Here is a 21,985-nt window from a genome sequence, read left to right as displayed (position 1 = left end):
CACCTTACACCCCAGAGAATGGCACACATCACAAAGAATGAGAATAAACAGTGTTGGCGGGGATGTGGAGAGAAAGGAACTCTTATCCACTGCTGGTGGGAATGCTGTCTAGTTCAACCTTTATGGAAAGCGATATGGAGATTCCTCCAAAAACTGGAAATCGAGCTCCCATACGATCCAGCTATACCACTCCTAGGAATATACCCTAGGAACACAAAAATACAATACAAAAACCCCTTCCTTACACCTATATTCATTGCAGCTCTATTTACCATAGCAAGACTCTGGAAACAAGCAAGATGCCCTTCAACAGTCGAATGGCTAAAGAAACTGTGGTACATATACACAATGGAATATTATGCAGCTGTCAGGAGAGATGAAGTCATGAAATTTTCCTATACGTGGATGTACATGGAATCTATTATGCTGAGTGAAATAAGTCAGAGAGAGAGAGAAAAACGCAGAATGGTCTCACTCATCTATGGGTTTTAAGAAAAAAGAAAGACACCCTTGTAATAATAATTTTCAGACACAAAAGAGAAAAGAGCTGGAAGTTCCAGCTCACCTCAGGAAGCTCACCACAAAGAGTGATGAGTTTAGTTAGAGAAATAACTACATTTTGAACTGTCCTAATATTGAGAATGTATGAGGGAAATGTAGAGCCTGTTTAGGGTACAGGCGGGGGTTGGGTGGGGAGGAGGGAGATTTGGGACTTGGGTGATGGGAATGTTGCACTGGTGATGGGTGGTGTTCCTTTTATGACTGAAACCCAAACACAATCATGTATGTAATCAAGGTGTTTAAATAAAAAAAAATTTACTGATCATCTGAAATTGAAACTTACTTGTGTTTTCCCCCCACCTTTTTTGAAAGCCTAGCAACCCTTATTAGAGTAGAAAACACAAGTAAAATAAGATAGGGTAAGGTTTCTATCCAAATGTGAAGTCTAATATAATGACTAAACTTTGAACCTGATTCTGGCCTCAAGAATTCTGTTTGCTGGGCTGTGGTGAAAATGAAATCATTTACAAAATGTAAATGCCCGGAAAGACTGAGGGAGAAGACAGTCCGTGGGGCAATAAACATTTTTTAGTTTTGTGGTCTGGAAGAACACCCTTTCATGGTTTATCATTAAAGCTTCTGAACGCTTTGCAAGCTGACTTAAAAAACAGAAAAGAAAATTTAAATTTAGATAAAGTCTACTTTTTCATTTCCTTTTTTAACTTGTGTTTTCATAGTCATCTCTGAGTAATTTTTTCCTCATAAAAGATGAAATAATTTTTTCTGTTTCTCTAGAATTTTGATGTGTGTAATTTTTTTGGTTTTTGCCCTATATTTAGGTCTATCAACCATTTGGAGTGCATATTAGTGTCTGGAGGAAAAGTATAAATTTAAGTTTAGATGGTTTTGCCTGTCATTTGAACACCAATTCTTAGTTATGTGTCTTCTGCCACATTGTCATTGACCTTTTACTAAGGATGATTTGACTGAATTTATGTGTCTAACTTTATACCCTTCTTGTTTGGATTACTTTAGCCTTATAATTTCTTTAAATAAAGTAGTATTTTCAACATTTTTTTCTTTTTCAAGTATATTTTGACTAATTTTTTTTGTCTTCATGTACCCAGATAAAGGAGTCAATGTATTAATTAAGGTGAGGATGGTTAGGGACATAGGCCTTTCTGTTCTAAAGGTTTACGCCTGGCTCTGTGCTCAGATCTTGAACAACATGTAGTCTGCTATATGGAAGGCACACATCTTACCCCAGTACTATCCAACCCTTCGATGCATTATGTTCTATATTGTGTTTTTTTTTTGGGGGGGGGACCCACACCTGGTGACGCTCAGGGGTTACTCCAGGCTATGCACTCAGAAATCGTTCCTGGCTTAGGGGTCCATATGGGATGCCGGGGATTGAACCTAGACCCATCCTGAGTCAGCCTCTTGCAAAGTAATCACCCTACTGATGTGCTATCGCTCCAGTTCCTTTTTATTTGTTTTCTTTGTTTGTCATTTAAATACTATAATTCTGATTAGAATTATGTTGAATCTATAAGGTAATTTGGGGATAATTGGCATTTTAATAAAAGCAAGTCTTGGCTCAAGAATAAAATTACCCTCTTCCCCCACCAAAAAAGATCTTAAAATTACAACAGCATTTTTGGTATTGCAGTTTTTTTATATTTCTTGTCAAAATTATCCCAATTTTTTCAGTTATAAGATGCTATGGCATATGGCATTGTTTTTAATTCCACTTCCTGGTTGTTGCTTACATTATGAAATGCTTTCTATTTTGTATCTTGTGATATTTAAGAAATTTTGTGTTTTATTATATCTTGTGATGTTCAAGATTCATCTCTTGAATCCTGTGAATTCCATGTAGAGCATTAATAGTTGGTAAATTCCACTGGATTTTTACAAAAACCTCAAATCTTCTGCCCATAAGCAGTACTAAGTGTGATATCCTGTCATCCTCCTTTCAGAATTGTCTTCCACAGCCCTTTATCAGATTGAAGACATCTGATGAAGACATTTCTTTCTCTTACTTCTCTAGAAGTAGGTACTGAATATTTTCAAACACTTTTACTTTTTCATTTACTTTGGGGGTGGTGAGAGAGAGAGAATGAGAGAGAGAGAGAGAAAAAAGAGAGAGAGAGAGAAAGAGAGAGAGAGAGAATGGGGATGATTTGGACCACACCTGGCTGTGCTCAAGACTTACTCCTAATCATTTGGGGGCCACTTTTGATGCTGACCAAGGCTAACTCTCCATCTTCTCAAAGGTTTATTTTATTTTTTCTGTTGAGACATTCAGATCATTTTCTTTTTAAAAATTGTTTTTAGCATCTGAAGAGATAATGCAGTGGATAAATGCTTGCCTTGCACACCACTGACCTAGGTTCAATCCTTGGCATCCCATATGGTCCCCTAAACCCACCAATAATAGTTTCTGAGCTCATAGCTGAATAATTTCTAATTATTTCCAAGTGTGACAAAAATTGTATTATTATAGTCTAATATCATGTTGACAGTAGTATTAATTTTTCTTGTGTTGATATACACAATTATCATGCATCTCATCCAATCTCTACCAATAATTTATATCACCTAATTCACTTCATCCTTTTCCCTCCTCTTCCTTGCCTTTTCTATTTGGTATTTTCTGTTTTGTAATCTAAAATCAAGGATTTGATATTTTTTGTTGCTATCTACATTCAATATCTTCATACCCCATATTAGGAACCTAATATGGTATTTTTTTCTTCTATGTTACTTCACATAACATGTGTGGGGTCCCCATGGCTGGAAAGCTTGTACATCTTTTTGGTTATGGTGATTGTAATGGTTGTAACCCTTTGGGATGCTCACATACCTGACTACTGTGTGATTGGTAATCACTTGCAATACTGGGGATCATACATAGATGCATACAGAGCTGCCATGACCGTAAACCAATGTAAATTACAAGTCTTTCACAGTTGTATTTCAGGTACATAGTGACAGTGAATTAAGGCCATTCCCACCACCAGTGTTGACCTCCCTCCACCAGAGTTCCAGCATATACCCCATACATCCACCCTTAGCCCCCTGGACTGCTAGTATAAAAGGTCCCTTTTGTGCATAGCTTCTTGTAGTTTGGGTCTCTTAATTCAATTATTGTTGACTTTGGTTTGGGTATTTAGGTCTGACCATTTTTTATTTCCACTCAATGCTCCTGAGACTGCTTTGCCCTGGGTCCCATCCATCATAGTTAATTTTTAGCTGATTGATTTAAGGGGCCAGATTCATTCAATCCTAGTACCAAATTGCCCCTGAACACCACTGGCAGCAACCTCCAACCACTGACCCTCAAGTACTTTTGGGTGTTTGCCCCCCAAAAAACATAAAAATAACACAAAATTCCAAGCAACAGATTTCTTGAAAAAATAACTAATACTTTAGCATTATCCTCCTTCAAAATATATAACACAGTGCTGTTTTGTAGATTCACAGTCTTACAACATCGTTGTTTTCTAATTCCAAAGCAGTTTTACTATTCCAAAGAGAAATGTCACATCCATTAAGAGTCGTATTTTATATTTATTAATATTTTAATTTAAACACCTTGATTACAAATATGATTGTAGTTGGGTTTCAGTTGTGAAAAGAACATCCCCCTTCACTAGTGTAACATTCCCATCACCAATGTCCCAGATCTCCCTCCTCCCCACCCCACCCCACACCTGTACTCTAGACAGGCTTTCTACTTCCCTCATTATAACAAACATATAACAAAGTGAATGATAGTTCTCAATGTAGTTATTTCTCTAACTGCACTCTTCACTCTGTGGTGAGCTTCATGTCATGAGCTGGACCTTCCAGCCCTCCTCTCTTTTGTCTCTGAGAATTATTGCAAAAATATCTTTTCTTTTTCTTAAAATCCATAGATGAGTGAGACTATTTTGCATCTATCTCTCTCCCTCTGACTTATTTCACTCAGCATAATAGATTCCATGTACATCCAGGTATAGGAAAAAATCATGACTTCATCTCTCCTGACGGCTGCATAATATTTCATTGTGTATATGTACCACAGTTTCTTTAACCATTCATCTTAGTTGTTTCCAGAGTCTGGCTATTGTAAATAGCACGGAAATGAATATAGGTTTGAGGAAGGGATTTTTCTGTTGTATTTTTTGTGTTCCTAAGGAGTGGTATAGCTGGATCATATGGGAGCTCAATTTCCAGTTTTTGGAGGAATCTCCATATTGCTTTCCATAAAGGTTGGACTAGATGGCATTCTCACCAGCAGTGAATAAGCGTTCCTTTCTCTCCTCATCCCCACCAGCACTGCTTGTTCTCATTCTTTGTGATGTGCGCCAATCTCTGTGGTCTGAGATGGTAGTTTTTTTGATTTACATTTCCCTGATGATTAGTGATGTGGAGCATTTTTTCATGTGCCTTTTGGCCATTTGTATTTATTTCTTCTTTGACAAAGTGTCTGTTCATTTCTTCTCCCCATGTTTTGATGTGATTAGATTTTTTTTCTTGTAAAGTTCTGTCAGTGCCTTGTATATTTTGATATTGATATTTTTTGATATTAGCCTCTTATCTGATGGGTATTTGGTGAATAGTTTCTCCCACTCAGTGAATGACTCTTGTATCCTAGAGAATCACATTTTATGACCTCTCTCCACAACCATTTTTATTTGTTTTGGGGCCACATCTGACAGTGCTTAGTGTTATTCGTGGCTCTGTCCTGGTGGTGCAAGGGGTGTAACCACATGCAAGACAAGCATCCTCCCTGCTGTACTATTTCTTCAGTTAATTATATTAACCAATAATTTACTTTCTGTTTTACACTGGGGGAAACCTATTATTGGGGGGTTAAGGGTTACTTGGACATTAGAACATTACTTGTGGGTCATACCATACGAGCCGATGGATTTAGGGGAGCCAACAAGAAACATTTGTGTCCCATCATGTACCAAGACCAGTTCACATGACTTTATCATGCTTATACAATTGACAGGTTGGACATTCTTCACTCCTGTTCTTTAGATTGTCCTTTTCTGTACATTTTGTAAATATGTGATTTTTTTCTTGCCCTAGTGATGTTGTTCAGGGTTCATTCATGCTTGTGTATGTTTCAGTAATTTTTTGTTGTTGCTGATGAATATCACATGAAAATATGTTACTGTATTTTTTGCCCACTTATCAATTCACACACATTTTGGTTATATTTGTTTATTGGCTCTTATAAATAGCACAGCCATGCACATTCCTGTACATAGTTTTGTGTAAACATATTATTTCTTTCTCTTGATTAACTATATCTAGCAGTGGATTTTCTGGGTCATATTGTAAGTTTGTATTAACCTTTAGAGAAAATGCCAGATTGTTTTCCAAAGAGACTATATTATATCCCCAGTGTGTGAGGTTTCTAGTTTCCTCACATTCTCATCACAGTCCTGGCTGTTACCTGTATTTTGGTTACAGTAAGTCCTTTCCCTGATATTAGGTTACAAAAAATTTCTCCAGTCAGATTGTTGTCTTTCACTTTCTTCATGGTAACATTTGTAGCACAAAACTTTACAAATTTTCATGAAATCCAATTTATTTATTTTTCTTTCAGAGCTTGTATTTTGGGTGTTATTCCTTTAAATAGTTGGTTAACATAAAGTCATAATGAGTCTTTTGTGGTCTTTAAAATATTGTGTCTGCGCTAGCACTGAAGATAGTGCAGTGCCATAAGGCTTGACTTACAAACAGTTTACCATGTGTTTAATTCCTGCCATTACATATGGTTCTCTCTGACTCGCACCAGAGATGATCCCAGAGGACAGAGCCAGATTTGACCCCTCCCAAAAAAGATCAAAATAATTACATAATTTTACACTCTAGTATTTAGCTATTTTGTTTTGATATAATGTTTGCATATGACATGAAAACTTCATTTTACATACAAAGCACACATGCACACACACATCTCAGCACCATTTGAAAATAGTGTCCATCCTCATGGATTTTTTTTGTTGCTTTTGCTGAAAATAAATTTGCCAGAGATTTTGTTTCTGGGCTTTGACTTTTATTTCAATGATTATGTGTGTTTTTATACCACTATGAAGTTGGCTGGGTTATTGTACTTGGACAATAAAATTTGAAAATTAAAAATGTAAGACTTCCAGATATATTCATTAATAGTTTCTTATATTTTCATTTAATTCTTAGAATCAGTTTTCTGCAAAACAAGAAGACAAAAGCTGCAACTTTGAGTAGAAGCTCTAGGTCAATGGGGATCATTTTGCTCATTTTAACTCCTCTGGTCTTAACAGACACTAGTTTCCCCATCTCTGTTGTACTTATTTAATATTGAGCATCATTTTTATAGTTTTCAGAGTAGAAATGATATACATATTTTTGTTACTTTACTTCTAAATATTCTATTCTTTTTGATGTTATTTAAGATGGAATTGTTTTCTTTGTTTCCTTTTTAAACTCTTCATTCTAGTACATAGAAATAAAATTGATTTTTATATATCGACCACTCTTATTTTACAACCTTGCTGAACTTGTTTACTCTAATAGTTCTGTAGTGGATTCCTTGGAATTTTCTAAATGTGTGTCATCTGAAAATAGTCTTACTTTCTGGATGCTTTTTTTTCCCTCACTAATTGCCCTAGCCCAAACCTTCAATATAATGACAAATGTAAGTGACAAGAGTGCACATCCCAGTATTATTTATTATTGTAAAGAGAAAGAAACCACTCTATTCATTAAATGTGTCAGTTGTATGTGTCTCTTACATGTCATTTATCATTTTGGGGTTTTTTGGAGGGGGGAGATGAGCACACCTGGTGTGCTCAGGGGTTACTCCTGGCTACGTGATCAGAAATCACTCCTGGCTTTGGGGATCATATGGGACGATGGGGGATTGAACCATGATTCGTCCTAGGCTAGCACTGGCAAGGAAAATGCCTACCACTCCACGCCACTGCTCTGGCCCCTGTCATTTATCATTTTAAGAAACTTCTCAGGCCAGGGCTGTGGTAGAGTACATGCCCCGCATGTGTGAAACTCTAAGCTTAATTCCTTGCAAAGTGACCACCAAGCTTTACCAGTTGTAGCCTGGTCCATGAGCAGCATCACAATAATAATTTTTTCTGTTTCTAGTGTATTGAGAAAGTTATCATGAAAGGGCATACAGTACTTATTCTGAGTCTATTGAGAAAAATCATGCCTTTTCTGTCTTTTATTAACATTACACATCACATCAGTTTCCAGATGGCAATCTAGCTTTGCATTCTTTAAGTCTCTGTTTGGTCATGGTATAGAATCCTTTTAATATGTTGCTAGATTTGGTTTGCTGACCTTGTGTTAAGGTCTAGTTTCTCTATTTTCATAAGAACTACCATATATTCTTGAGTATAAGCCGAGTTTTTCTATGCTGGAAAACCTGAGCTTGGCTTATACTTGGGTCATACAGGTTATTCGATTCCGTGTGCCGCAGTGCACGTACTCTCTAGTCTTCTGCTGTCTGCTGGAGGGAGCAGTGCTTCAACTCAGTCCACAAGTCTCAGCTGAGCTGAAGAGGTAGTCGGCTGAACTGAACTGTATGACATTGAACTATTTAACCCACAATATCCAGTGGCACATTTAATTAAGTTAAAAACCCATTTAAGTCAGTAAAATCATGTAAATAAATGTTTATAAATCCTGAATCCTTAGAATCAAAGTTTTGGAGTATAAGGATTCAGAATTTTTAACCATTTATTTACAATGCTTTACTGTCTTAAATGGTTTATTCACTTCATTAAAGTTGCCATTGAATACTATGGGTTAATGTGGTATGTTAATGGTATACAGTATATCAAACAATCGTGTATAGTAAATGTAATTATGTATTTAAATGTATAAAATATTGTTTATCATAATAATAAACCATTACCGTAGTTATACAAACACTTCCTCTTACACAGCCACTACCCATTTTAGGGTCCCTAGACACATTTGTGGTCTATTAGACCCCAAATCTGATCTAAAGAGGTCCTGCAATTAAAAATAAAGTCTTTTACATACAAAAATCTTTTTAAATTTACAAAAAATAAAAATGCACATTTTAAATGTACAGGAATATTGGCCATCTGATATCAGTTATTGGCTTGATAGGTGGCCGATTATCGCTATCAGTCTACACCTACCGAGGACTGCCTTACATATGTAGTAATGCTGCATATGTAGTAACACAGTGTATGCAGTCACAGTGTAAACACAATGCAGTCCGTATATTATGCGTTATGATACAAACTAAGGTATACTACTTTTAATATAACTATAACTATGGCTTATTTTTGGAGTCAGGCTTACAATATATTTTGAGAATTCAATCGCTGTGGCATTCTTTTAAAGTTTTTTTTTATCATATTAGAAATGAATCCCTCTACTTTTAATCCTGGGTCAAAATAAAAGTGCAAGTCATATGAAGCTAGTTTTAAACTCAAGGTTGTGTTAAGAGCAGAAGAAAGAAATAACAGTATTGCAAATATAGAACTTTGTGTTGACGAAAAATAAGTGAGGGAATGGCAGAAAAGGAAAGGTGATTTGGAAAAGATTCCAAAGACAAAAAAAAGCTTGACGTGGTTTAACAACTTCAAATGGGTCTCTAGAGACTGAACTGCATATGGGTCATGGAGTGTCTTTAGAATGCTTACTGTGTAACACAGATGGGAATCTGCTTATGTGCACTTCATTTGGCTAAAGATGAAAAATTAAAAGCACCAGGCATTGAAAGTTTGTTGCGTCAGCAGGATGATATATCTGCTTCATGAATAGGTATGGCCAATGTTTACGGCAAAGAACAAAGATTTCACAGAAGTTGCCAAAAGACCAGGGTGAAAAAGTGATGTCATTTCATTTATTTATCATAAAACAAAAAAGGATCCATAACTATGACCTGGGAGATAGTGGGAATATGGATGAAACACCTATGGCCTTGATCTTCCAAGCAACAGAACTGTGGCAAGTTTGGGAGAGAAAACTGCCGGTATTTTACATTTCACAGTTGTTCTTTCATGTTTGGCTAATGGAACTAAGCTGAGACCTGTCATTATTTTTAAAAGGAAGACCTTGCCTAAAAAGGTCAAATTCCCACCAGAAATTACAGTGTGAGTACATGAAAAAAGTTGGATGAGGATGGAACAAAAAAATGGCTGGGGCCCGGAGAGATAGCACAGCGGCGTTTGCCTTGCAAGCAGCCAATCCAGGACCTAAGGTGGTTGGTTCGAATCCCGGTGTCCCATATGGTCCCCCGTGCCTGCCAGGAGCTATTTCTGAGCAGACAGCCAGGAGTAACCCCCGGAGCACCACCAGGTGTGGCCCAAAAACCAAAAAAAAAAAAAAAATTGGAACGCATGACCAGGAGCAGCCTGGTTGTTGCTGGTTTGGCTCACACATCTGATGACATAAAAAAAAAAAAAGGCAGTCATTTCAGGTTACTTTGGCTGTTATTCCTGGTGGGCTTACATCTGTATTGCAGCACCTTAGACATGTGTCTAAATAAACCCTTTAAAGACCTTGTGCAAAATATGTAGCATGAAAGGTCAAGCCCAACTGACAAAAGTTGGAAATCTAAAGAAGCCCAATTTAGAACTGATAGCAAAATGGGTTCATAATGCCTGGGAAGAGATTCCAATGGAAATGGTGCAACACATCTTCAAGAAATGTGACATTAGAATGCGATGGATGGCAGTGAAGATTGTGCTTTATATGAGACTGACAGTAATGATAATGATATTTGCAATGCCTATGCTGATATCCTCACATCAGATACAGCTGAAGCTCTGTTTGGACATACAGATGAGGAGGAGGAGGAATCCAGTTTTGAAGGATTTTAACTTTTGTGATTTAGCTTGATTACCTGTTAAACTATGGTTTTCTGCACTTTATTTAAAGTTTTAAAGTTATTGTTGCTGGTTAACAGTTTTTCTTTAGCAATAGATATTGAAAATATTTAACCTACTGATTCCTCAATTATTGTAATTTTTGGGTTTATATTTTTATTTTTGAAGTTTAACAGTGGCTGCTGCATTTTTCACCTCGGCTTATACTCGAGTCACTAAGTTTTCCCAGTCTTGAGGGTAAAATTAGGGGAGTTGGCTTATGCTCAAGTATATATAGTATTAGTAATTTTCTTTTTTGTAAGATGTTTGATTTTTATACCAGGATAATACTGACCATACAAAAAGAGTTTGGAAGTATTTTCTTATCTGGAATAGTTAGTGTAGAATCTGTACTACTCCTTTCATGGATACTTGGTAGAATTTACACATACATCTGTCTGAATCTGGACTTTTGCTTATAAGATTTTCAACCATAAATTCAATTTTCTTTAAAGGCTAATGTAATGTGCTACCCAGGTTATATATTGTTCTTGTTGTTACTGTTGTTGTTTTGGGCCACATTCATCAGTATTTCCGGCCTATTCTCTAGTGCTCACAGATTGCTCTCTGTGGTGCTCAGGGAGGCAGGGGTTACCTGAGTTTGAACATGCAAAGCACGTACTCTAGCTTTTCCACTTTATTCCTGGTCCTTTATTTCTTTATTGACCTTTGGCCTGCTCTCTTCTCTTTTGGTACATTGCCCTTTAAAATTCTTGCTGCCTTATCTTTGGAGACATTTTACTTTGTCTCTTCAACCTAAAGAATCTTTTGGTATCTTGTACATACATAGTCCTCTAACTCTCTCAGATATTGAATCTGGAATAGTAGAAGCCATCGCATTTGTTTCCTGTTCTTTGGATAATATCACTGACCTGCATTGCCCAATACCTGGAGTCTTCAGTGTTTGCTGGTTTGTTGCTAGCAGTTGGGTATATCCCTTTCTTGTTTTGTCAGGGAAGATGGCAATCTTGCCATCTTCACAATTTTTGGTACCTGTGTACAAAAAGACATGACAAACTTATTTAAAAATCAAGTAACTTGGGGCCGGTGAGGTGGCATTAGAAATAAGGTGTCTGCCTTGGAAGCACTAGCCAAGGAAGGACCATGATTCGATCCCCGGCATCCCATATGGTCCCCCCCAAGCCAGGGGCAATTTCTGAGCACTTAGCCAGGAGTACCCCTGAGCATCAAACGAGTGTGGCCAAAAAAACCAAAAAGAAAAAAAATCAAGTAACTTAAAATTAAAAATCAAATAATTTAAAAATAATTTTAAATATTACTTATATACTCTCTTTATTTGAATATCAGAGAAAATTTAACTCAAATATTAATAAAAGTTAAATCAGATTAATGATTTAATACATATCTCACCAACTACCCCAGATCTATGAAAGCAGTAAAAGGGAATGAATGTACCTTTCACGCCCAGGAGAAAAGAAAGAGTTTTTAATGGCAAAAATAAATATTGTGCGAACAGTAGATGCTATAAAGCATGTGGGGACTGTATTGAAGTGGAAAAGAAACCTGTTATCCAGATTACACATAGGAAAAACACTAAACAGAAGGGAGGAACAGATGGAGAAGATCTATAAAGGCAGAGAGAGGTGAAAAACTGATGAAAACCTAAGGCACTTAGCAGGCTAATTGTAAATTAACATTCAGAATGGATAGGCCAGCCAGGCCTCCCTCCTTATCTGTATTGATCTGTCCTATTCCAACTTGATCAATCAGGAACTACACTGCAAAGAGGGGGAAGCTGCCTGCTTTGATTTCTGTTAGGGGACTGGAGTCTAGAAAGAGCACTTTCTAAGATAGATAACACAGAATACAGATGGGGGAGCCACTTGAAGAAATCAACAAAATCTAGAGGAAATACAAGTTAACTGCCCCAAATCATCAACATTCATTCACAAAATATAAACTCAAAGACTAATGGATTTGGGGAGAGCCATACAGCACAGAAATCAAGGGGCCAGAATAAAGCAAGCAAACTTGTATTTGCAAGATCCAAAGTTTTCGGGGGCAGAGAGCAGAATAGCAGTGGATAGTGGCGGGGAGGAAGCGGCTTCAAGATGACTCTACTAAAAGTTGGAAGGTTTCTTGCTGGGGTGATAAGCAAACTCTGAAACTGACTGAGGAGATGCTCATTAAACTCTGAATGTCCTGATAGCAATTGAAAATGTGTCATTTAAACAGAGGAGTCAATCATATGGCATGGGAATTGTATCTTGAAAAAGCTATTATAGACGAAATAAAACTTTAAAAATAAACAGTTTAGGGGTCTGAAAAATAGTACAGATTTCAGGTGTTTTCCTTTACATGCAGTAAGCACGTATGGAATCAATCAGCAGCACTATGTGTGGTGCCCCCAAACTCTACCAGGTGTGATCCCTGAGCAGTCAGGAGTAAGCCCTAAGCATTGCTGGATATGGCCCCCAAATAAACCAAGGGTGATTATAGTCTGATAATCTTACACTTTTTGATACAAATTAAAGCAATGTTTTCTTCCCTACCTGTCTTACCCAAAATTATTTGGATGCAGATAATATTAAAACCTTTTAATATAGGAAGTAGATTTTCATGACTAAGTTAATAGTAATCAAGGATATAATAAAAATAACTTTCAATCTTGATACACATTCACACATGAATTAAATATTCAAGAAAGCATATTTTGATCTTCTGCAATGAAGCATATTTTATCATATACTATGGATTTTAAAAAAGATTACAGGACTCTTCTGATTTTTCTGCAATTATCCTTGTTTAAGTTACTGTATGCATTTTGAAAATATCCATGGCCAAAAATATCCAGCTCACTAAACTCTTCTCAGACTAATGCTCCCACTATTACACCAAATTTCACTGTCTTTCTTGGGCAGTTCATCCTCAATCTTTGATGGGGCTAATAATCATCCTGTCTGTTAATTTTCAGCTTCCTAACAAAGATCCTGAGATTTTTGAAGTTGCATCCAAATGTCTGTCTATACTGGTTCAGCTGTATGGAGGGGAAAACCCAGATTGCCTGTCTCCTGAAAACACGGAGAACTTTGCTGATGTACTCACTTGCAAGGTGGATCCAAAAGAGCAAAAGCTTCTGTTAAGAATTCTGAAAAGAATGGTGAGTCCACAAGAAGACTGGATTGAGGGGGGTGGTGTCTCTTCATTTCAGTGTTCGATCAGCCAATGGGCAGAGAAGGGTCACTTTTAATAAAATTGACCTTTTACTGATGCTCCCTCTCCCTTTCCCCATAGCCACCTGCTGTTGGTATTCATCACATTCTGCCCATTTCTCTGAGTACACACAGATTTGGTTTTAGTGGTTGGTTTTTTCAAAACTGTTGGAGAGTGTTGATCACTATGTTCATGTGTACTGAGTTGTGTGTTAAATTTTGGGGGGCCAGTGAGGTGGCGCTAGAGGTAAGGTGCCTGCCTTGCAAGCGCTAGCCAAGGAAGGACCGCGGTTCGATCCCCCGGCGTCCCATATGGTCCCCCCAAGCCAGGGGCAATTTCTGAGCACTTAGCCAGGAGTAACCCCTGAGCATCAAATGGGTGTGGCCAAAGAAACTAAAAAAAATTTGGGGGGGGATGGTTGCAAAATAGAGATTTTCTAAATCAACATTTCTAATCCCAGTTTTTTATATAAGGAAATTTTTTTTATTTATTTTCTTTTATCTCCATATATTTTATGTTTTCAAGGTATGTATGGCTTTGATTATTTGAGGTTTGTTTTAAAGACTGGCATGCTGTTTTGTATTGAATCTTCCAGTTTGGAAGTCCATTATTTACAGTAACTGCTGTGGATGCCCAGGCAGGACTGTTAGTCCTATTCTTCTGTGCCATGTTCAGCTTGGCAGTCTGTATTTGCCTGGGGGGGGGTAATGCTATTTGGGGTAGGGGGTTATTCTGGCAAGTGGAGATTATGGATGATCCAGAGAGTCACACTCAAAATGACTTTTGGAATTGATATCTGAGAGCCAATTGGAGAGCCAGCTTTAGAACCTGCTAAAGTTCTCTGGCAGTTTTAAGTCACAGAGCTAGAAGAGAAAAGGAAAATGAGGCCTTTTCTTTGATCTTTTCTGCTTTGAATAGCCAAGTTCCCCACTCCCCATCAAGACTATTTTAGGGGATTCATTTCCTGAGTGACAGAAATGATCTAGGTAAGTTTTCCAAAGTGTACAGTAAATAGTTCTGGAGCTTATAGAGCTTATACACCATTCTTGGAGATGGTCTTTCAATCTAACATTAGCTGACAGTGGATTATATAGTAAGGCTGTTTGTATTCAGTGCCCAGAATAAATCCAGGGCTTCACACATGCAAGACATGCATTCTGCTTCTGAACCTCATCCCTGGACCTCCATTTGATCCTTCTGATGATTTAATATCAAAGTCTGTTTGGTACTGCTATGTCTTGAACATCTCTTGTATCTTTTAACATCTTTTTTTTTGTAGCAGAGGGTAGAACTGGCAGATAAGCAGTTTTTATAACAGATATTTATTTAAAAACTCATTTTATATTCAAATTTTAAAATTTGGGGAACAAAGATAGTACAGTAAGTGCATGTACCTGACCAGGTTTGACTTCCAGCACTCTTTATGTCCCTTTAACCATCTGCAAGAGTGATATATAACTTAATACAGAGCCAGGAGTTAGCCTGGCTTACTTACATAGCAGTGCTGTGTGTTGCTCTAAAAATAATAATAACAGCAATAATAATAAATTTAAAAGTGAATTAATGTGAGAACAACTACAAGGGAGCATAATGATAAGAATACTATATAAATAGAGTGATGTATACATCTAGTAAATTATGACAAAAGCTTTGAAGTTCGTACAATAGATAGTTTTGTTAAGATCCTACCATCACTTCTTTGAAACTCTTTGGACCAGCTTTGTGTCTTCATTGTCTTCTGATCATTTTTGGCATGGTGGTTATGTGTGATATGAGAATCAGCTATTCGAGGAAGATTGGAACCTTTTTGTGCAATATTGAGAAAGCAGGATCCAAAACTTTTCCAGTTGTTTGCTTTATGAAAACTGCTTAACAAGTCACATGGTAGATAATTCAATATGTTATTTTTGTATTTTTGTATTATCTTTTGTCCCTGCCAGTCACTTTTACTCTAATGATTATCATTTAGTGAACAAAATCATGTGATATTTGAAGACCAGACGTCTGGACTTTAAAAAACTAAAAATGTGGGGCTGGAACAATAGCACAGTGAGTAGGGCATTTGCCTTGCATGCAGCCTAGCCAGGAAGAATTCAATCTCCATGTGGTCCCCTGAGCCTGCCAGGAGTGATTTCTGAGTGCAGAGCCAGGAGTAACTCCTGATCACCACCATGTGTGGCCCAAAAACAAACAAAACACCAAAAATTAAACAAAAATTAAAAAAACTAAAAATGCCATAAATTACCTCTGTGGCCACACCCATGGAGTTAAACACTGTCCAACATTCCTACAGGCATTCTAGATTTTTCAACTCAGCTGGGCCTTGAACCTACCAACCCTGGAGCTCTGTTCTGCATACTACCCAGTTCATTTGGAAAGAAGAGCTGCAAGTTGATATTTGCTGTAAAAATTCATTGCTGTAGGGTGCAAATTACCAGCCCACTTTAGGATTATTATTTTAGCATCCTCCTTTGTCCACTCATCTTGCCCTTCCCTTTGCAGTTCCCTTTGCTATCGCTTCATAGCTGTCAACTGATTCTGTTCTCTCTCATTGTTATTGTTCTGATGTAGCCTATATTATTCATCATGATATCTTTGATCCAGGCTTCAGTTTATCAAAAGTGGTCAGCAGATGTTGATCTTTGGGTGCTGGTCCTCGATATTAAGGATTTGCCTAGAGACCTCATTTAATTTCATAGCAACTCTGGCAGTCACCTCCATTGATTATTCCCATTTTATAGGACAAAAAGCAAGGCTCACAGAGCTTACATTATATCCCAAGGGCATGGACCAGGAAGTGACAGAGTTGTACAAACACCAGTGGAAGTGCCCGTAGTTCATGATCTTTCCAACTAGCTGGCACCTCCTGCTGCCATACTAACATTGACCCTGAAGGCATTTGGCAAGCTGCATTTGGCCAAACTTTCATCTAGAAATCGCCTGAGAAATGCATCCTTTCATTCGTGGACAAGTAAAGGAGCTATTTCTGTGTGAAAGCACCAGAATCACTGAGACAGCAGGCCATCAGCCGCTAGTCTGCTTTCTTGGATCTCTCTTTGTTGTTTATTGATTTATTTAGTCACCATGAAATTACAGGTATTCATGATTGGGTTTAAGGCATACAATGTCTCAACACTAATCCCTTCACCAGAGTCCACATGTCCAGTTCTTCTGCCAATGCCTATGCACTTTTTGCCTCCCACTCATCAATTTGTTTCTAAAAGAGGCATTTTTATTATTATTGTTGTTTCTGCACTGTAGTTTACAGTATTGTTATTTATAGGGTTTTGCACATACCACATCATCTTTCAGCACCACTTTATCATGGATCTCTCTTTAGCAAGACCTAGGAACCTGCTGCTTTGTGCAAAGCAGAATGTCATCATTGTAGCCCTTAGAGCTCCCAGAAGAGACAACTTTCTTGGGAAAGTTGGCTTGGGCTGGGCTGAGGATAGAAGGTCATCCAGCATGGATGAGGAAAAAGCTCTTTTTTGCAAGAAACTAGAATCCATGCAGCTGGATTTGGAGACCTTAGAATTGGGCTGGGACCAGGTCGAAGCTGCATTCTTCAATCTTTATTCACTATTGGCCAGGTACATCTGTCCTATATACTGATCCATTGATCAACATTTATAACCAAGAATGTAGACCACTAGTTTTCAACCTTTACATCTTTGGACTGGCAGCAGTGGTTGTCTTCAACCATTACTGGATTGGAAAGTTTTCAGAAAGAGTTGTAATGACCTTTGGAATCTGGATCCTAGAAACCAAAGGGAGATGATTGAACCACTGCTGAATTCCAGTGATATACTATGAAATACAGTTCTGTCTGAGTTCCTGGAATAATATTTAATAAATTACCATGATAATCCTATAGGATTATCTCATTAAATATTATATATTTAATAAGTATCTGTTTGCTGAGTAAGATGTCTAGAAAAGCTATAATTTTATTATTGGCAACTGTTCAGTTTTTGCTCTTTGGTTTTATATATATACTGAAATTATGTATTTAGAGTTCATTTTAGTGCCTTAGAGGCATATAGGTCAGGCTAAGAGGACCCTTAAAGGCATCTGATTAGTCTATAGTCAGATGCTTCAGTCTCCTCCACAGTATTTCTGCCACATTTCTGAAGTGATGATGACATTGTGTTGTTCAATGGCAAGAGGACCTGAAACTGTGAGATCTTAAAATGTCCACGGCATTCCTGCAGTTGCAGAAGAACCTGCATCTCAGACTCACTTTCAGGGACTAGAGAACCTGCTTCACAGAGAAACAAGCAAGACTGAGGTGTTAGTCCCTAAATTAGGACCCTGTCAAGTGAAAGCATTCTGACTGAGGAAAAGAAGAGGTCCTAAGGACTCCCTATCAGAGGACATTCATTTACTGTACATTTCTTTCTGGGGATGAAGAGTTGGAGCAGGGGGACTTCTGAAAAAAAGGCTTCTGTGTCATAAGCCCTGATGGAAGCATACCCTGTTTTCCCCCAAAGCTAAGAGAGATGCATTTTTCAAAGAGAGTGACTTCATAGTTCACAAAGCCAGGTAAGGAACATGCACTGGGTATGGATGATTCCTCCCTGTAAATGACACAAGAGGCTCTAGATTCCTGAACTGTCCCTTCAAAGTCCCAATCTTGTGACCATCTCTTTCTAAAAGCCACAATTCACAAAATAGGATATTTAATTTGTACTAATAGAGTTGTGATAGGTTTTGCTCCTAGGATGCTCATCCTTATTTAGACTATTTTCAGAAAATTCAGAGAATGTAGGGCAGGGGTCTCAAACTCAATTTACTTGGGGGCTGCAGGAGGGAAAGTCGGGGGGATCTTTGAGTGTAAAGTCAGCAGTAAGCTTTGAACATTGGGGGGGAGGTGTGTGTGTGACCCAAACAACTAAAACAAAACAAAACAAAAAAAGATTCCTCTAGGGCAGGGCCACAAAATGTTGTACGGCCCACGCCCGCGAGTTTGAGACCCCTGATGTAGGGTGAACCCTAAGAATTAAATTATCCATTGTAATTTAGCAAAAAGTTTGGGGTTTTTTTAATTATACTTTGTGCTGGAGCTTTAAAACTGATGGAAATCCTCTGCGCTGCTCACAAGATCACTTGTCCTTCTAACTCAGTGCCTAGGGGCATTTTCCCAGTGTTCTCAGTTTCAGAAACTCCTTGTCTCTTAATTAAAATTGGCTTACTTGACTGTCAAAATATCATCATTTGCAAATCAACCTCCACAAGCTTTTTTGGTCAAAATGGGTTGATCATATGATATTGACAACTTTATGAAAGTCAAGAAGTGGCCACAGGAGGTTGGTTAAGTGTAAGGTACTGATGTGGTTGACTTTTTGGCCTGCCTGTCTACTTGGGGCCACAGAGAGGGGTTTAGAGAGAGAGATGGTGAGGCTCCCACAGAATGCTTATGTCTTACATACGCATACCCATACAAGTCAGCACGGGTCCTATCCTGGTCTGAGTGTGCAGTTGCCCAGGAACTGGCCAAGACGACATGTAGCTGGAGCCTCCTACCTTATCTCCTGGGACTCTTTAGGTGTTTTTAGACTTAGTTGAGATCTCTGCTATCAAAATAATACGATAACCTTATTTAGCCACAATATCCTTCTCATTTAGCCTGCAGCACCTTCATAAAAAGTCTTCTCTCTTGGTAAGCTATTTTAGGTCTTCCTTGCTTATTTTACATAGCTTATCAAGCTAGTATTCTGAGTTGAAGCACCTGACATGACTTCACATTTGATGGGATTTTTGTATTCTTCCTTGTTGGGTGTGACTCTTTGTTATCACTTGCCGTAGCTCTGTAAAATCCCACATTTTTTGCAAGGTTTGAATTTTTACTTTGAAATTTATTTGTATTATTACCAAAAACTGCTCATTGACTAAAAAACATTTTTGTTTTGGGGTCACACCTGGAGGTGACACTCAGGGCTTACTTCTGGTTCTGTGCTTCAGGGTTCACTCCTAGAGTGATAGGTACATGTGCAATGCCAGAGATCAAACACAAGCTAACTGCATGCAAAGCAGATATCACTGTCTCTCTAGCCCAGTGTCACATTTTTGCTTTGCATTCATCTCTAGGCTTAGGTAGGCTCTTTTTTGCATGAGTTCCTAACAAGGAACCATCTAGTAACTTGTCAGTGAGCTTATACATGCTTCCCTAGACAGAGAGGGAGGTTTGTGATTGAAAACAAACCTTTAGGAAATATGAACACTTTGCCACTCTGTAACCTTTTATTAACACATAGGATCACCTCATCTATAGATATAGTGGTCGCTTAAGAATTTGTCTTTAAAATCACGAATCTCACAAACAGTATCACTAACTCCTATACGCAGTAGAACTTTGGTGGTTACCAGAGGTATAGAGGGGATGGTAGGAGAAATGTAGAGAGGAATTGCTTGGGTGTTTTGGTTTTTGGTTTGGGAATGGCACTGGAATGTTGAGGAGTTCAGTGAATATTGCACATGTAAAGAGCTATTAAGCTATACCCTTGAAACTCAACAATACTTTAAATAAATGATAAATTTAACAAAGGGAAAATTTATTTATTTTGGCTCAATGGTGCTCAGAGGAACTCCTGAGATTAGAAATCGTTCCTGGTAGGCTGGGGAAACCATATGGAATGCTGGGAATTGAACCTGGGTCTGTCCCATGTCAGCCGTGTGCAAGGCAAATGCCCTACAGCTGTGTTATCTCTCTGGCACCAAGGGGAAAATTTTTTAAATGATTAGAAAGTAATTGTATATCACAAAAATAACCCTAATCATTAATGTCAATAGGAATTTGCTTTAAGTTTTTAAGTATTTTGAGTTGTAGGAAAGATGAATGTGGCTCAGCTAATCACATGATCTCCTTATGGTTTCTTGGAACTTTTAGGACATGGATAAGGCAAGTTTAGGTGACCCATGAAGAGATCTGGTCTCATTAACCTCTAAGTCAGTGTTCCAGGCAACACATGGGGATGTTCATTGAAACCTGTCATATGTGTTCATTATCTTTCGGGGATCTGCGGTATTCCTATACCATTACTGTAAAGGTGTTCCCACAAATTATTTCCTGTGATATCTTACCTTTCTCTTTCAGTTGAGAGTGTACAGCTATCAGGACCTCCTTGAAGCAAATAATGATTGGGGCTCTCATTTCAAGTTATCTTCACTTCCTTTTCCAATTTATACCCAGAACATATTCATCCTTTCTTCAAAGGGAGTTTCAAAGCCCTACATAGTCTTACTTTTTTTCAGGATACTAAATACTTTTATTTACTATAAACTGAGAGTGCTTGCTTGCTTTCTGTGAAATACCTGAGGAACATTATAAATCTCATTAATTGAGTCTCCAAAATATTTGGTTTTACATGTCATAAAAGTTTTGATGCCACAATTTTTTTATTCCTTCACTATTATGTCAAGAATTGAAGCCTGTTTATAAACTCTACATGGGCCTTTTGTGTAGTGGTTATGAGCAGGTTTTAATGAAATTTAAGAGTGTCTCTAGAGATCACAGATACTGGGGCCTTTAACATTGCAGCGTTGCTTAGCAACCTGGAAGTCATTACATTTCCAGGCTCTGTAATAACATGATACACTTTTCTTTGCCAGTCCCTGATGAAAATGTAATGGAAATAATCCCTTTCGAAAGGTTGCACTCTATGAGTGGGCAGCAAAATAGATTTCTTTTTCTTTTTTTTTTTCACAGTCTGGGCAGGTTTTAATTCAGTGCTCAAGTATTGTTTTCTGAATGCTGCATGTGACAGAATGAAATATAATCTAAGATGTTATTCTTAAAAGAAAGACCTATTCTTCCAAAAATATGATTGTAAACTCTATACACAAATTGTAAGCCATGTTGAAAAGATTAAACTAATTAATTGACTGCCAGTTTTGAAAGAATGTCAGCTTGTTTCGACTTAATTTATTCTACTTAGTTATTTGTAAATATAAGACAAGTTTAAAGAGTATCATAAAACCCTATATTTCAGTAGTAGGAGCCAACCCAGTCAGTCTACATTATGAAAAGTTTTACTTATCAACTAGTTTTTGTAATTTTATAGAGAAAAACACTTCAAATGATAAGGCTAACAACTAATTTATAAAGGAAGAACATTGAAGCATTGCTTTTAAAGTTGAAACCGTTCAATGTCCATCAATTGATAAATGGGTGAATAAAATGTACTATTGCCCATATTATTCATCCATAGAAAGGAATATCCGCTTGATATCCATTTCATCCTAGAAAAACCTTGAAAGCATGGTGCTAAGTGAAAGAAGTCAGATGCAGAGCTTGGTGTGATTCTATTCAATGAAATATCAGAATAAACAAACATGTCACCAGAAACATTAGTAGTTTACAGTGCCAGGGACGGGGTGGAGAATGTCTGCTAATG

General features: G+C 37.6%; 1 protein-coding gene across 1 annotated transcript in view; it reads left to right on the top strand.

The window, feature by feature from the left end:
* The window catches only part of ULK4 (unc-51 like kinase 4), a 665,001-nt gene that overhangs the window by 509,813 nt on the left and 133,203 nt on the right, over positions 1-21,985 (top strand). Inside the window, exon 34 of the mRNA XM_049782607.1 lies at positions 13,351-13,536. Within this exon, the coding sequence (XP_049638564.1) occupies positions 13,351-13,536 (186 nt within the window). The remainder of the gene's footprint in view (positions 1-13,350; positions 13,537-21,985) is intronic.

The sequence above is a fragment of the Suncus etruscus genome, chromosome 10 (genome assembly GCF_024139225.1).
Source record: "Suncus etruscus isolate mSunEtr1 chromosome 10, mSunEtr1.pri.cur, whole genome shotgun sequence".
NCBI classification, from domain to species: Eukaryota; Metazoa; Chordata; class Mammalia; order Eulipotyphla; family Soricidae; genus Suncus; species Suncus etruscus.
The sequence above is the reverse complement of the archived record's forward strand: the minus strand, read 5'-3'. Positions and strand labels throughout refer to the sequence as shown.